Source organism: Dipodomys spectabilis, unplaced genomic scaffold (assembly GCF_019054845.1).
Source record: "Dipodomys spectabilis isolate Male_0828 unplaced genomic scaffold, ASM1905484v1 ptg000024l, whole genome shotgun sequence".
Taxonomy (NCBI): domain Eukaryota; kingdom Metazoa; phylum Chordata; class Mammalia; order Rodentia; family Heteromyidae; genus Dipodomys; species Dipodomys spectabilis.
Genome location: NW_024870701.1, coordinates 32,198,649 through 32,216,169, shown reverse-complemented (window position 1 = coordinate 32,216,169; position 17,521 = coordinate 32,198,649). Strand labels below are relative to the sequence as shown.

Genomic DNA, 17,521 nt, shown 5'->3' with positions numbered 1-17,521 from the left:
AGGCAGAAAAGTCTCCGTGAGACTCAGAAACTGGAAGTGGCACTGAGGCTCAAAAGTGGTAGAGTGCTAGCCTTGAGCAAAAGAGTGCAGGGACAGCACCCAGGCCCTGAGTTCAAGACTTACAACAGAAAGAATGAAAGCAAGAAAGCAAGCAAGAAAGCAAGCAAGCAAGCAAGCAAGCAAGAAAGAAAGAAAGCAAGAAAGAAGAAAGAGAGAAAGAAAGAAAGGAAGGAAGGAAAGGAAGGAAGGAAGGAAGGAAGGAAGGAAGGAAGGAAGGGAGGGAAGGAAGGAAGGAAGGAAGGAGAAAAGACAAGACTCTGACATTACGTTTTGCCCCTAAAAGTTTCCTTGTCTGCTTTACTAGAATTGAATGGGGTCACCCTTCCCCCATCTCTCACCTGCCTCTCCAACATCCTCTGACCTGTCCAGGATAAAAGATAACCCTTTGTAATATATCAAATCATTTCCCCAATGGGACTTTCTATTCCTTTCATGATATGAATTGTGATTTTGCTAAGTTTGTATCTGGTGCCCAACTCCATGTTATATGAAGTAAGTGACAAGAGCTTTAGATCTGAATTAAAGAGCAACAATCCCTCTCAGATGCAGTCATACCGACTGAAGGTGAGATTTAAAAAAAATCAGTCTTTTGGTTCTTCTTTTGCTTGAAGTTTCAGTCTGCTAGGGACAAGAGGATGGGTTGTGGTGCACTAGAATGCTGCGACGTTTTTGATGTTTCAGCATGGATATTGAGAAAGAACATTCCCAGGACTGTTCATTCACTCATTCAGTCTACGAATATTTGTCTAGTAGAGGAAAGGCAAGACTTTTGGTGTCCGTGGTATAGGTTTGATCATGGGAAGAGAGGTTTTAAAAAAGGTTTAAATTGAAACACAGACTAAATGATGCATCCATCTGTCCATCTGTCCATGTATCCATCCCCCTGTCCATTCTGTAAATGTTGGTTCTGAGCTGACTAAGCTCCTTATATTGTTCTAGATCCCAAGAGCATAATAGGAATAAAACAGGTCAAGTTACCAGCTTAGCAGAAGGTAGAGCTTGTAACACAGCGAAGACCCACACCATGAATAAATAAATACTATTTTTACTGATGAGAGACCTCACACAGGGTGGATGCAGAGACCTAAGAGACTTTAGGCTGTCATGGTATGGGAGATGGAATCAGACTTGAATGCTCTTCTTGTGGAAAAGCACACACCAAGTCCATTAGCTTCTCTCCTTCAGCTAAATTCTTTCATTTTTAATTTTTGTGTTGCTGAGGACTGAACCCATGGCTTCACACACATCACACAAGCACTCTACCATCTCACCCAATTCTTGATTAAATAAAAGGATCTGCATGGTTGTAACTATCGTAACACTTCATGAATAGTAGCAATGTTACAATCTGTTGCATGATTCACATTTAAAAGATCTATGGAAGAAGTGTTCATGGGGGCAGCTTGTTGTTATTTGCTACTGGCTCATGGCTGCAGACAGACAAGTCCAACCTGCCCAGAGTTGTCCAATCATCCAGGAGAAGGCCTCACAATTACTGAGAATGAGAAAAGGTGATGCGTTGTCCCTTCATGGCATGAAGTGTGGGTGAGTGAGCACGGTGGGGGGTGGGGGTGGGGGAGGGGGAAGGGACTCCCAAACGGGGCACAGACACAACCAAACAGTGTTTTCCAATGCACAAGAAAGCAAGTTTATTTAAAAACAATGCATTCAGTACTGAGTTTGGCACATGAGGCAAAGAGGCAGGCAGTCACACGGAACAGGTACATTTGGGGGCGAGCTGTCGAAGCAAACCATTGCATTGTCTTTACAATTTACACTCACAATATGCACGCGGTTACCTTCTCTTAGAGGATCATCATCCTTGCTCACCAAGAAGGCAGAAGATATTTACATGGTTCTCAGTCCCATAGCTGCTGGCTTCTTCCAGGTCTCTGTGGCCCTCACCTTCAGGCAACTGGTTTTTGAGGGCCAGGTTGCTTCTCACCAGACACAGCCAAGTCATATTCCTGAGGACAGCTCTTCCAAAGGGCGAGAGGATTTCTGGTGTGGTTGTGCGTAGGAGTGAAGTCTTCCTGACCAGTATCTCATCAGAAAATGGTATTTTCCAAAAATAAATGCCATCAAATGTGTGTGCGTATATGGGGGGAGGAAGTAAGAAGTAAGGAGGATATTGTAACAACAGGACAAGAGGCATTTAGTTTCCCTGACATATGCTTCTTGCTCATTTCTTGAATAATTTACACTTACTCTCCTCTCAGTGGGTTTCATCATTCTTCTAGTTTTCTTCCTCATTGTGCACTCATATGTGATGTAAAACTAGTTCTCAAATGAAATAGTGAACCCAAAAGGATCACAAACATTCGTTAATCTCAATTTCAAATGTACATGTTCACAATGGATTGTCAGCCTCCTATTTAAAGACTAGAGACAGCAGAGTGTGGTCATGGTAGCAGTTGGGAGATCACCTCCATTCCTCCAATTCCAGCTGGGCAGAGAAGTCATTCTGATCTTCTGAACCTTAGCCTGTATTGAGGATATGATGATAGGATCTATACCTGAAATATTGTCTAAATCGGTCAAGTTTTACTATGGTTTTAGATGACTATCCTGTGTCAATAAATGGTTCTACTTTGTGAGTTTCGAACATGTTTGTTCTGTGTCCTGGGAAAATTCCAGTGTTAATGTTGAAAGTAAAGCTAATGCATTTCTAATGTGCAAATTGTCCTAGACTCTAGACCTCACAGGGAAATCCTCCCTCTTTTGTATTTTATTCCACTTGTACCTGTTGACCAAACCTCTCTCCCATTGTCTGCCAACTTTTTCTTCCCTATTTTCCTAGCCAAAAATATTATGGGAATGGCTAGTTTGTTGTGGATTTGTACTAATAAAAATAGGGCTGATCAGTCAAATGCTTGTAGCTATGAGCATATCTCTGTGATGTCAAGGGAAAAAGCCAGAAGATGAAAGTGTTACTTTAGGAAAAACAACAACAAACAGAACACATACCTGACTCATTTGAAACAAAATGGAGTTTGCTCAGTATAGAGAAAAAAAGCTATCAAGAAGAACAGGAAACATAGGTATACACTATGCAACTAGTGTCCAACTAGAGTTTCAAATATGTACCTGGTAGAAATGCCCTTATTCTGTAGGCTATTATAGCTAAGAAAGTAGGCTTGATCCTCACATTCTAACTTTGATTCACTACATGCAGAATAAAAATCTAAGTCCATTCACGGTGTCTGAGGAATTGAATACATTTTTTTCCAACCCTGCTTTCCAAAGAATCTAATTAACACCTAAAAATGACTTTGGAAACTTTCAGTTTGCAAACACAGCTTGCTCTGTGGGTTAAGGGTATCTGATTTCTAAACCTCAGTAGGGAACACGCAACCAGTGGTGAGGAAAGAACTGCTCTACCACTCCATGTCTCAGGGCTACAGTAGCCATGTGTTTGTTGATATTTTTTCTCTTTTCAGGGTCTAGTCCTCTACTTGCTAAGCCTAAGGGCAAGTTGAACAACATGTTGTTCTGAAATGCCTGCTCACTCAGCACCTAAAAACCCCAGAAATTCTGTGGTGTTTCTTGATCACTAAGAACTTTTCTGAAGATGAGTTCTCTGTCTGTCTGTCTGCCTGTCTGTCTGTCTGTGTCTCTGTCTCTGCCTCACACACGCACACACATGGGGTTCTGCTGAAGGTCCCTTGATCAAATAGACATCTTATACTATGGAGCTGTTGGAGTTTGTGGAGGTGGGTGCCCTGTTCTTCCCTTTTTATGGCTATGTGTACATCTTGTGTTGTCTCATCAGGATAGCAGAGAAAACCACAGAATCAGGGAATTAGATAACAGATCATAGGGTTAAAATATAGAAAAGGAGAAAAGATCAGCCAAACAAGGTTTCATTGGCAGCTAAATTGAGAATATTTGCCTGGTAGGTCAATGAAATTAAGAGAACTATGGTTGACAATCTAGGGTGCTGAAGATCTGTTGAAAGGTTTGTGGTAACTTGTCCACTAAAAAATTAGTGAACTTCTGAGCGGAAAAGGGAATTTGAGCATCTTCCCCCAAAGCCTTTGTTTCTGTCCTCTATCTGGTACTCATGGACATAGAATAGCCCAGGCAGTGCTATGCAGGAGCTGACTTGTATTGAAGCCAACTCCTATTTGCTCTTGAAAGCAGTTCCATTTTTAGCTTGTTGACATTAAGTTAGTAGCTTGAGATTGGCTATAATGTGAGTATTTACACCATGGAAATAGGTAAATGCTAGCTCTGCAGAGCTGGCCATTAAACATTTAGCAGCACATCAGAGCTAAAGCTGTTTCTGATTCACACAGAAGGAAATCAAAGGAACTCTTGGGTACTTCTGATGATTAAAGGCTTTGTACGTGCACAGGTATAGAGAGAAGTCTGGCCAAAAGGATGGTGTTACCTTACCCAACAGAGGTGGGAAGAAGGTAGCTAGGAACAGCTCACCACCTTGATGGTATGAGGCAGGTCTTAGATTTTTTTTGTTCTTTAAACTGCCTTTTTTTATTGGCTTCTTTTTTTTTGCCAGTCCTTGGGCTTGAACTTTGGGCCTAGGTACTGTTCCTGAGCTCTTCAGCTCAAGGCTAGCACTCTACCACTTGAGCCACAGCACTACCTTCATCTTTTTTTTTTTTTTTTTGGGTGATTAATTGGAAATAAGAGTCTCACAGACTTTCCTCCCTGGGATGGCTTCAAACTGATCCTCAGATCTCAGCCTCCTTAGAAGCTAGGATTACAGGTGTGAGCCACTGGCACCTGGCTTGGTTTCATTTTAGTTGGGAGATCTTTACATCTTGGGCATGACTTGGAGGTTGAGAAATCAAGATTATTTTGGGATCTGGGAACCACTTTCAAACTGAATTTGAATGAATCATTTAACTTCTCTTTTTCTCAATGTATCCCTTCATAAAGATGAATGATTTACAATCTGAATCTGAGTCTGAAATATGGAGAATGAACTAGAACGAACTAGCCTTGGAGTCAAGTGTATCAAAGCAGCAATGCTCACCTTTTTCTCAAGCTTGCCTCCATTCTGCCTAGCTTCATCAATGACTATTCACTTACAAATTACAAATGGTCAGTCCAATCCATTGAGTTAACAACTTGAATGGCCAAGTCTACCTTGCCATGTGCCATACTTATTTTAGGGAACATTTGATATGAGTTGCCTGAAGAGTAATAAGCATTTGGTTGTTCTTGTCAAAATGGCATATGGTTTCCAAATGCTGGCCACATCAAAATCACCTGTAAATCTATTTGAGCTGGATTTATCCCAGGACATTATGAGACAAAGGTTTGTGGTGAAGAGCACAAATAGAACTGTATTTTGAAGAGTTCCTCATTCTATACCTTTGTTAGAGAATGGATTGGAGGCATAAACCAGGTTTTAACCCCAGAACCTTATTGTCATCTTAAACTACAGTCAGTTATTCTGCAACAGGCTGTTTTCACTGTGATTCCACTGCAATCAATAAGAGAATGAACTTCATTGAGGATAAAAACATCTATTCAAACACATATATTATCAATAAATCACAAGAAAATAAATGTTCAGAAATGCCGCATAATAACAATAATGACATTCTAAAATGTGTTCCATCTCCAATATGACATCTATGTGGCAAAGCAGTCACAGTGAGAGGGAGGAAGAGCCATTTGGTCCTTGCCATCAGCTCATCTGTGGCCTTGATTAAGTGGGCCACAGAGTCCAGACAGGCCAAACAGCCAGCCAAGATTCCCTAAATCCACAGCACCCATGGAGGTCCATCCGGGTTCTTTATCTTTTGTGAGCAAAAGATCAGTTATGTACACTCAAGAAGGAGGAGAGAGGCTAGACAGAAATTTTGCCTGGTACACCCCAACAATGATGGAGAATAAAGGCTTTAAGGATACAGAACTATACAGAAAATTGCTCAGTCTCATTTTGAAGACACATAGACCCACCCCAAAGTATTCATTGCTATTTGTACATTGTAGCACATTGAACTAAGTGCCATAATTCAAAAGTATTCTTGAAATGACTTACAATAAGGAAAGCATCTCTTAAGGGGACCTCTGCTAAAAATTATACAAGAGCAAAGTACATAAACATTTCCAAGCTTCAGCTTCTAAATTATGCATACTGATGACCAAAACATCTTTTATTAAGATGAATAGATTACTGGATAAGATTTCAGCTGTCAATAGTAAACCACCAGTAACAGAAATATGACGTATCAAACAGTGGTTTACCTAGGGGAGTTTCTTTCTTTCATTTGGGGAGAACATGTTATCTCTGAGCACTTGTGTATGAAGACATGCTGTACAATTAAGAATATTCTTTAAAATTTTTTTCACAGCCATTTTATTTACTTTTTGTACCCTGAGGATCCCAGGCCCCCCTCTCCCAAATCACTTTCCTTCTGAGCCTATCTTCGTTCTATACCGAGGTCAAATGGGGAGTTGGAGTTTTTCCACTAACCACATATGCACACTTGGACAAGCCACTTGGTGTGTCTCCATGCACTCATCTGTAAAGTCAAGAACTAGAACTAGAAAATCTCAAAGGCTCTTTCCTTCACAGTGTCCTGGCACTATATAATATTGGGATAAATGCTTTATGCACCTATTGTATCTGTTTTTTTTTCTTTTGGTCATGACAGTGATTATATAGGGTTAATCTTTGAGATAGTCTTTATAGAACCCAAAAAGGGATTTTGTACATTCAACTAGTATCTCATTTTTGCTAGGTTGTACCTACAAGTTCAGGGGACAGCCAACAATAAAAAAAGTAAACTCTGCCATATACTATGTGTTGAAAACTGGGATATATGTTTAAGCCACATAGTGCATCTATTTTTTCTACCCTTTTTCTTTTCACAATAGGATTTAGGGTGTAAATGATTAAATGATTCTTTTCTTTTTTTAAAGTGCCAATCCTGGGGCATTACACTCAAGGGCAAGAGTTCTGTCCCTGAGTTCTTGTGTTCAAGGCTAGCACTCTACCACTTGAGGTACAGCTCCACTTTTGACTCTTTGGTGGTTAATTGAAGGTAAGAGTCTCATGGACTTTCCTATCCAGGCTGGCTTTGAACTTCAATCCTCAGATGTGAGCTTCTTCAGTAGTTAGGATTATAGTAGCATGAGCCACTGGCATCCTGCTTGTAAATAAAAATTTAAACTATGTGAACTGTGATTAAGTCCTACAGGAGAGCTTCAAATCTTCTGTTTTATTTTTGAAACAGGACCTTAATATATAGCCCAAGCTAACCTTGAGCTCATAATTTCTCTATCTAAATCTCTTATGTGCTGGGATTATAAGCACACAGCATAGTGCTTGGCTTTTCAGAAAACATTTTGACAAAGGTTATCAGTGGTCTTTTGGATCGGCTCCAAGAAATCTTGCCTAGAAGCCAGGATGAGCTGACTTCTAAGGCCTTTCTAGCTCTGGACACAAGTCTGTTCCCTCACTATTTTGAGCTCCTGTTAAATTTATAGTTAAAATGATAGTGAGGGGTGGGAAAGATGGCATAACATGCTTGAAGATTAAAAAAAAAACCTCCCTGAACTTAAACAACACAGCCCAAAACCTTGGCATTGTAATGAGGCCAAATTTAAATAGCTCAGTGTTTTTGGGGATTCTGGTTTTTTTTTTTGCTCTTTAACTTGCCTAGTTCAAAGAATCTAGGTATTTGGGTTCAGTAAAAACAAAACGGGTACATTGGGATCAAAACTCTGGAGTCAGAATCTTGTGTGGGTAGTACTGGCCTTAATGTCACTTAGCTGTAACCAATGAACAAAGTTTAGGAAGAGCCAACGACTCACTCCAGGCAGTTATCAATCTTGCAGTGGTCCTAACCCAGCAAAGCATGGAAATGGTAGTAGCATCCTCTGCTTCTGTAAGATGACAAGGGCCAAACGTGATAGGGTATTCATACCCATGAAAACGTACCCTTGACATTTAGGATGTCTTAAAATCTTCCCTTGAAAGGACTTCACATATTGTGTTGTTTAGTGTTTCTCATTTTGAAATGTTCTATTTCTCCCCATCTATCTGGACAGTTGCCATTCCAACATATTGTAAGACCTGCCACAGCTGCTACAAGATTCGAAGCTGGAAGTTTCTTGCACGACTTAACCTCTGGGTCTGTGTAATCTGCTTTGACTACCTTTCAGAAAAGAACAATTCAAGGACTAGGCAGAACATAAGCAGAAGGATGACAGTCCTGGTGGTATTCAGTTTGGGGCATAATACCTTCATAGAGAGAGGACAGGAGTTGGGCATGAAATAACAGCAATTTTTAAAACCAGTATTTGTAACGCAGTAAGCAATCTAGATGAGATTTCTGGAAGAGAACGAGCTAAGCCACTCAAACATAGAACAAATGTGCTTGACTGGCATTTGGAAGGCAGAAAGAAACTCTCATTAAAATTTAACATCCACTTGGCCAGACTTCGGGCTGAACTGGAAGAGCAAAGTACTGCTTAGTAAAAAGCCAGCAATGTGGGAGTGATGTGGTTTCTACTCCGAAGACTGAAGTAATGAAAAGGGAAAGTGGCCAGCACATTCCTTCATGGCAGGTTTACAGAATCTCAAATTCCAAGAGCTATTTCCTACCAAGTTTTGCCACTGCACCATGGCTTTTCCTTTCAAAATGCTTAATTGAGAGGCACATAGACTAGATTTCAGTGGAAGCATGGGATACTCAGAGTCTACAACTGTCTAGAAGGAAACAAGCAGGTGTTTATGTGGGTGGTGGTCTGCACAGTTACTGAAAATGATCTCACCTCAGAATTATTCACATGAGGGACTACCTGGCCAACCCCATGGCTTTTCCCCTACCCCAACCCTTCTGTTTCTTAAAAATCTCTGAATGGGCAACACAGTCCTAACACTTGATAGAGAATACAAGATTCAAATGGCCTAAACATGCCTCTTTCTTTATGTGCCCTGAGCTCTTAAGCAGACTCGTCACCTCCATATTCGGGGAGAATGCCCAGTACAATGCCTGGGTTGGGATTACAGGAGGCAGTAAATCTAGGCCAGAATACCCTTGGCAGGTGAGCCCACAGTGCTATTATCTGCCACAATTGCACTCATGCCAACAGATGCGATGCCACCTGCCAGACACTTTTTTTAGGCTAGTGAAAGATGTACTACATCACACGTTACTCACCCAAGACGGACCACCTCTGTAAAATGACCCTATGGATGAGGGAAGACTTCATAAGAGACATTTCTTATAAAAGTCATCATGAGAGATTCATCAGTTATCAAAGTTACCCAGAGCCTCGAACACATCAAATACAGGTGCAACACACACAAGCAAAGCTAATTCAGTAAGGATTCCTAGCAAATTACTAAACTCCATGGTGATTCAGCAAGGGAAATGGAGATATTGAGAGGGGTAGGTAAAGGGAGAGAAGGAGAAGAGGGAAGGGGAGAGGAAGAGAAAGGTAGGAAGGAGAGGAAGGAGGAAGAGAGAGAGAAAGGGAGGGAGAGCACAAAGGAAAGAAAGGAAGGAAGGAAAGAAGAAGGAAATAGATCCCACTGGCAAAATAAATTCTGCCTTAATTGTCCAGAGGCCTCTGATCATTTCCAAGTGCAGCTCAACCAGTGGGAGGCAGTTTAGTAAAATACAAACACAAAAATAATTTAAACCATTTTGTTAGCAGCATACTTCCAAACGCAACATTCCCTTTTATCGACCAAGTTTAAATTGTGTGGCTTCAATGCTTCTGTCCTGTTAAGTCTGCTAAGTCCATTCAGAGAGCAGTGCGAAAGAGGGAGAGAAGACATCTTTCCTTAAGTGGCAGACTTGTCTTCTAAGACAGTCTCTAGGGCTCTACTCTGAAGACTATTCAATTCGATTTGGGGCACTTTTTAAACACCATTTTGGCACTTTCCGTTGGAGTTCTTAGGCACAGTGTGACAGAGTCAGCTTGGTGAGCCCCTCCCCATGCATTCGGTACAGTAGCTGAAACTCAGCAGGAAGCTGGTGGGACTCCTGCCACTTGGTGGTAAATTTGGTTCCTTTTTTATCATAGTAATGGTATGGAAGATCTTCCTTGGTGTTGGGGTCAAATCCGAAAGGCCAGAATCCATACAAGTGTATCTCTTCACATATTGCTGATGCCAGGGTGTACATAAGAATGCCTGTGCTCAGCCGTTTGGGCGACAAATGTTTGTTTCTCCAGTACCTGTGAAACAATAAGTACATGTGGATTCAGAGGCCAGTGTTGGAAGGTTTTCAATCAAATAGGTCAACAGGACTGGGCTGGATGGGGATTGTCTAGACTGGTCAAGTGGTAGGGATAAATCCATCTTGCAGTACAATCCTACTGACATTTCCCCTTCCAGATGAAACTTAAAGTCAATGACATTGAACATATGAGGAGAAAAATAATGAAGTCGAATGACACACAACAGGCTAGCAGAAGACCTGACTTCTAATTCTGGTTCTGCTCATTTGGGGAAGTGACTTTGGGCAAGAAAAAAAAAAACAAAAACTCCTGCTCCTTGTATGTCATTTGACTCATTTTTTAAGGTGAAACATTGGTTCCCATTACCTCTTGGAAAGGTAGCCATACTTCCTGGGAAATGGGGACAGTCCCAATTTATGTCTGCTATCCTGTTGTTCCTACTAATAGTATCCCATTCTCTGCCTCTCCTCAAAAAGGTTCAAGATTGGACTATAAATTATGGAATTACCCTTTGTTCTGGAGACACACACAACGACTCTTCCTTCATTGGGAGATTAAGTGAACTAAATTTGGAAAACGTTAGGGGACAGCAGGATGAGACTAATCTACAAGGGGAAAAAAAAAATCTCTAAGGATTCTCTGGTTACTAGAGAACTCTCCAAGTGGTCCCTATATTCAGACAGAATTGAAAACCAGCAGATTAGATAAAAATTTTATGTTAAGTTAATCAGTCTATCGAATTGTAAGAAATCAACAAGTTCATAAAATATTCCATATGGTATTTTGTTGTTCCTTTTTATAGGCATAAATACACTATAACTTGCAGTCATGTTATAAAGGCAGAGGTACAAATTATGACTTAATTAGTTGGATTTAAACAAAAAGAACAATTTTAAGCCTGTTATTAAAAAAGGAAGTATTTGTTTGGTATAAGTTAACCATTAGGAGACAGCGATTCATTTAGAGAAAATTCTTGAGTTGTGGTGATTTTCATGTCTGCTCATTAAAAAGAAGACAAGGACTAGAGAAGGGAGACAAATGAAACATCAATCTGTCTAAGACTTAGCTACCAGTTAGGAGGCAGATCAAACTTCTTAACTAGAATTACTCATTCATTCATTCACTCATTCATTCATAGAAGAAAGAAAAATCTCTAAAATACTAACCTAACAAAACAAACTTGAAATATTAAAGGAACCAAACATATTACCCACCCCAACAGATTACAATATTGATTTGCTATCTGGTGGGGTAAGAGCTAAATTTAACAAAATATACACACCTGTTGACATGTTGCATTATGTTTCCAGGCCAAGCCAATTGGACCTTTAACTGACCTCTGTGTTCAACAAAAAAGTCAACTAATGTTCTGGTAACAGTTGCGGAAGTATGGAAGAAAAACGCAGGGATCCAAAGAATGGCCCCATCAAGCTTTTTTAAACTGAGGAAAAAGTTGTTACGGTCTTGAATGGTCAAAAGATTGTTGTAATATTTTTCCAAGATGCTGGGGTTGAAAGTGGTAAGGTTGGTTTTCCTTCCAACATCTCTTTGGAAAGCCTCCGTAGGGGCAAAATTGCAACGAAAAACGAAATCGGATTTATCTATTTCTTGTCCACACTGGCTCCCTGTCAGAATCCCACTGTTGCCAACCACAGCACAAATGTTATAATGCTTATTCACAATGGGCGAAACATCTGGAAGTAGTGACCGGAAGTTATTGCTAATTGAGAAAACATATTTATGGCTGGAATAATCATAGTGCATCAGCTGTCCAATCCGAACACTATTCTTGGTCAAAGAAAAATTTTTTATTACATCGACATGCTGAAGAATTTCTTGCCTAAAATAAAAAGAAACATTAAATGCATTCCATTCAAAAAGAACTGAGTTGCCATTCCATTCAAACAAGAATCTCAGCACACGGAGTCTAAGTGAAACTAGACATTCATTACCCAAGTTTTTGAAGAGATGTACACCCATGTTCTCGTCTTTCAGTCAAGTTCTGGATATAACCTTTTTTTTTTTTTCCCAATTGGTTGTGGGGCTTGAACTCTGGGCCTTGGAGCTGTCCCTGCGCTCTTCAGCTAAGGTGAGCACTCTACCACTTGAGCCACAGCACCACTTCCTGTTTTCTGGTGGTTAATTGGAGATGAGTCTCAAGACTTTCCTGCCCAGGCTGACTTTGAACCATGATCCACAGATCTCAGCCTCCTGAGAGCCATGAGCCACCGGTGCCCGGCCATTTCTTAGTTTTTTTCTCTACTAGAGAGGCATATTTGACCACAGAGGAGATAGATGGCAAAACTGTGTCAGAAAATTCAGGGAGAAAATTTACAAAAGCCCCAAAGAGCTTATGTTAATGCACAAACATCGGTGACTTTGAGTTTTTAAACAAAAGGACTACTTGTCTGCAGTATTCAAGAAATATCAAGTATCACTGGTATCCAAATAAGAACTAAGTATGTGCGTCAGTACAACACTATGTATTATTGAAATATTAAAAATGAGAATGGAATTGGGGATAGATGACTATTTAATAAAAATGAGGTATCTCATCTAAGACGTTCGAATAATAAAATAGGTATTTTTTCTGCTTGATTTTATATACAACTTAGTGTATATAAAAATGTACTATAAAATATATTTAAAAATTTCAAAACACGTGTATACTCTAATGTGAAGCATGTGTATATGTACTCTGTATGATGTCGAACATAAGCAAGGCAAGAGTGATATTTAAAATGATCTTCAGGTTGCTTTCATTTGGGCTTAAACTAAAATTGGGTGTCTCTGTTTAAAGTCTCAACATTGAGATGTGATTAGGATATATGGCATCAATTGACATGCTGAATTGAAACCCCTTGGTACAACTATTTAAAGATGGCATAAAATAAGTTAAACAAAAACAAAATATTTAAGGGACCAATATCACACGACTTTGTTGGTAAGCTTCTCCAGTGCTAAAAAACCACACTGAAACTCCTGTGCCTTTTGCCTAAACAGTTGCAGGTATGAAATAAGATGCTTTGCATGTTATGAATTTTTAAAAATGAATTAAAAATTATCTTTAAGTAGTTGTACAAAGGAGCTACAACTTAACGAAATAGTTTATGAATGCAATGCATCTTGGGCAATGTCACCCCTTCTAACATTGCCACCCATCCCTTCCAACCCATCCCTTCTCTCACTTTTCTTAATTTTGTAGGATATACATTCCTCCTTCGCTTCTTCTCTTCATTTGTCCACCCATTTCCCCTTGATTCCACCTCACCCCTTTCAAGTATCTGCTTCCCGGTGATTATTTTGTTGAACTTTGAAAGACTTTGCCTTTCTAAGGAATTATATTATTTGAGTTCTCCCTTGAATGTGTCACATTTCAGTTCATACATCTGTATATACTTGCATACCACCCAATGTATTTACTTATGATCTTATAAGCTAATTTTGGCTTATAAACCTTTGTCTTTGTGGGCCTGACTTATTTTACATAACATAACTTTCTCCAAGTATATACATTTCTCTGCATGCCATAACTGCTTGGATTTTTATTTCAAACACGATTTTATTTTGTAAAGTGTAGCCCAATATAAATGGACATCTTCAATTCAAAATTTCCAAAGTTACAAATACTGTTCTTACAAGCTTTATAAAGACAAAGGTAAGTGATACTGGTAAAAATGAAATATTATCTAATAAATGGATGAAAGGAGGGAAATTTTGAGAAAAAAAGCACTCTCACTGATTATTAAGAGTTACATGGCCTAGTGTGGGAGAATGTTCTTATTTAGTTAAAAATGTATCAATGTGTTTTGGGGAAAGATAATGTATTCTACCTTGAAATCATTCTGGGTTGTCTATAAAATTAATAGTAGATTAAAACTCAACAGTTAAAAAAACATTTCTAGGGTTTAGTGTGAATTATTTTCATAAACTAATTTCTAATTAAACATAAATATCTAAAAAACTAATCATAATCACATGATGTCACCAAATAAACAGTATTTTCCTGACACCATGGATATCCACTGGAGTTGTTTAAATTCTGCCAGTAGATTACAGTTTTTAAAAAGAGCAATAACTAGAAATGCTATGACCAAAATACAACTCCATAAAAATGGTGGTTTGTAAAATAAGTATTCATTCTCCTAATGAATACACTAGATGGCTCACATTGCATTGAGCAGAGAAACACCAAGAAGGAATGAGTAATAACTAATTCGTGGTTCGAAGAGTGCATCAAAATAGCATCAAGAATAAACAAAAATTTGAATAAATCTCACCCTTATTCCCTCAAGAATAGTTCTTCGTACGTTAAACAAGGCTGCAATAATGAACGAGGTTTGACGCTTTACCATCAGTTAAAAGCTGTAAAAGCCTAATGAAAACAAAAATCCTTGTTTACCTATGCCCATTTGGGCTCACATCTTCACTGGTAAATTGAGGGAAACACATCATGAAGTCTTCTGTGTTCTCAGATACAGAATAAAAATAAATTGGATAACCTGTTTCTTTCTTTCTTTCTTTCTCTGTCTGTCTGTCTATCTCTGTCTCTCTGTCTCTTTTAATGGACAGCTTTGGAAGACTTAGCCAGACTTGGTAATGGTGCTTAATCAAGCCCAAATTAGCAAGTGCACTGGGAATGTAAGGATATTTACAGTCTAACTGGTCCTTCTGATGTATTCTTTTGAAGGAGGGCACACATTTGACAGGGTTATCAATTCTCATCTTTTGCATTTAGCCAGGAGTGCAATGTAAAAACGAATATACCCAGTATGTGGGGGGGGGGGGGGGGAAGAAGAGATAGCTGTTTTGTTGTTTGGGGTTTGTTTGCTTGTTGTTTTGTTTGCGTTCCAGAATTCAACATCACCTACTGGATCTTTTCCCTCCTATCCTACCTTTGGTGCAAAAACGCTGTCCGATTAAATGTCCACTTAGGAGGTTTCTCTTGCAGTTCTTGGTTGAGAGAATTCGTAATGGGCACAAACGACGGGTCTAAAAACTTCAGCGCAAATTGCGACCTGGAGAGGGGTTGGGGGGTACAGACAAACGTCCTGGCCTCAGAGAGAGGGAGCCGAGGCTGCCCCCCCCCCCCGCCCCAAGGTCCAAGCCGGCTGCGAGAGCGGGGTGGGGGTGGAGGGGGGAGCTGCGGAGGGGAGACAGGCGAGGGGGGGGGCAGAGGCACCGGCGCGGACCCCATCCCGCCCCAGAGCCCCATCTCCTTCGGCCCACTCTCTGCTCCCGCACACTCCCGGGAGACAGAAGGGAAACCAGGGACTCTGATCTCCATTGTCCATCCCTCCGGGTGCCGGAGAGACCATAAAATGGCCGTCACGCAGAGAGCAGGGGCGGGAGCCCGGCGCGGGGCTGCAGGCCGGCTGCGCGGCGGGGCCCCGGAGTCAGCACCGCGGACAGCGCTCCCCCCTCCTCCCCACCCCCTCCCCCGCCCGCGCCCGCCCCGTGGAATTGATTTTTGGAGAAAGGGCAGAGGAAACCGGAGACTCAGGGGAAGGCCGGGGTGGGAGGTGATTCCTGCCTTAACCTTTTCCTTCCCGAGCCCGAGTGTGATCTCAGACTCCAGCGCGAGGCGGAGACCCCCCCCCCCCGTCAGGACCCCGGGAGGCCGAGCGGAGTTTGGGGCCCCCGGGAGCTGGCCTCCCCGGCCTCCTCGCTCCCTCCCCGGCCCTGGCAGGGGGGGGGGGGCGCGGTTCCCGGTTTCGCAACCCGAGCTCGGCTCCGACCACAGGTTGCGTTTTGCACCGGCTGCGGGAGGCCGCGCTGGGGGTGCGCCCCGGGGTGCGGCTCCCGCGGACTGCGCCCGGCTGCGCTGGGCGCCACCCCGGACGGGGGTGGGCGGCCTAGAGGCCGCTCGCGGTCCGGAGGGGCGCGGGGGGGGGTGCAGAAATCCCGGAGAGGGGGAGGAAGGCGGGGGGGGGGGGTGGCGGGACGGCCCCCGGGACTCGGAGGGAAGAAACCCGCGCATCCATTGATGAGCAGGGGGGAGGAGAGGCGGGCGCGAGGGGAGTCGGCGCCTGCGCCATTAAAGCGCCCGGAGCTCGGCCCGCGGCGGGCGCGGACGGCGCGCGGGGAGGGCGCTCACCTCGCGCGCGTCCATCTGTGGGTTCACTTACCCCGGTCCCCCGGCCTCCGCCCCCCCCTCCACCATTCCCAGTCAGCTCGGCCCTCCCCCCCATGGGGGAGGGGATAGCGAGAAAGGCAATCGCCTCGATCGACAACAGGGGCTTGGGGTGAAGTAAGGAAGGGGAGGAGGGTGGGGAAGAGAGGAAAGACCACGCATCACCCCGCTCCAAGTGTCTGGGAGAAGCCCGTGCAGCGCCTCCCCCCCCACTTCTCCTGGTCTCCCCCCCAGTCTCTCCAGTCTCCCCTACTCCCTCCCTGACCCCGCACACCTGGCCGCGACCGCAGCCCCCCCCCCCCCCCGACCCCGAGCGCAGCGGGGACCGCCGCCACTCACCGGAATCCCGCGTGGAACATGTACATTCGGGGCGCCCCCGGGCTGGCGTACTTGGGGGTGGTGAAGATGTTCTCCTTCTTCAGGGACACGTAGCTGATGAGCGACAGGATGAGCAGGGCCACGCTGAGCATGACGAGCCCCAGCACGCTGGCCACCCGGGCCATTTTGCAATTTCTCATGCCGGATTGGGCTGAAGGCAGGGCGATCGCGGGGGCAAATCGGCCCATTGAGCGGCCACGAAGCGGCGGGCTGGCGTGTCCGCGTGTGTGCGCGCGTGTGCGCGCGTGTGTGCGCGGGCGGCGGGGGAGGGGGCCCGCGCGGCGGAAGGCCGGGGGCGCCGGGCGCGGCGGGCGCGGGGTGAGCGCGACCCCCGGGGCCGGGCGGGAAGATGGAGGGGCGGCGCGGTGGCGGCGGCGGCGGCGGCGCCGTGGCGGTGGAGCGCGCCGCGCCGTGCGTCTCCCGCCGCCCGTTCAGGATCCCCCCGCGTTCCCCGCTAGGCTGCCATCTCCGTCGCCGCCTGCAAGATAAATGTGATTGGAATAATGTTACGGTTCGATCTGAGCACAGGATTTAATTAATGAACTCTAATCTCCCAAATAACCCGAGGGAGGGGGGAGGAGAAGGGGGAGGCGGCCGAGGGAGGGGAAATGGAGGCTGGAAGCCTGCAGCCCACGCCACCGGCCTCCCGGGGTGGAGGGGACTCGCGAGGCACAGTGGCTGCCAACGAGGCAGCCGCCCAAACTTAGTTTAATAGGCCATTCATTCCTTTATAAAATACATCAGGAACAGGGAGATAAATAACTGGATTTGCTACGG

The 17,521-nt window shown here is 43.4% G+C and overlaps 1 protein-coding gene across 1 annotated transcript; it reads right to left on the bottom strand.

Moving 5' to 3' along the window:
• Positions 1-9,647: 9,647 nt before the first annotated feature.
• St8sia3 (ST8 alpha-N-acetyl-neuraminide alpha-2,8-sialyltransferase 3) lies at positions 9,648-16,967 on the bottom strand. Its single transcript, XM_042675231.1, has 4 exons — positions 16,706-16,967; positions 15,129-15,251; positions 11,516-12,073; positions 9,648-10,230 (listed from the first exon to the last, which is right to left on the bottom strand). Exons 1-4 carry the CDS (start codon positions 16,930-16,932, stop codon positions 9,948-9,950), a joined length of 1,191 nt encoding a protein of 396 aa, XP_042531165.1. The 5' UTR covers positions 16,933-16,967; the 3' UTR covers positions 9,648-9,947.
• Between the last annotated feature and the right edge of the window lie 554 nt (positions 16,968-17,521).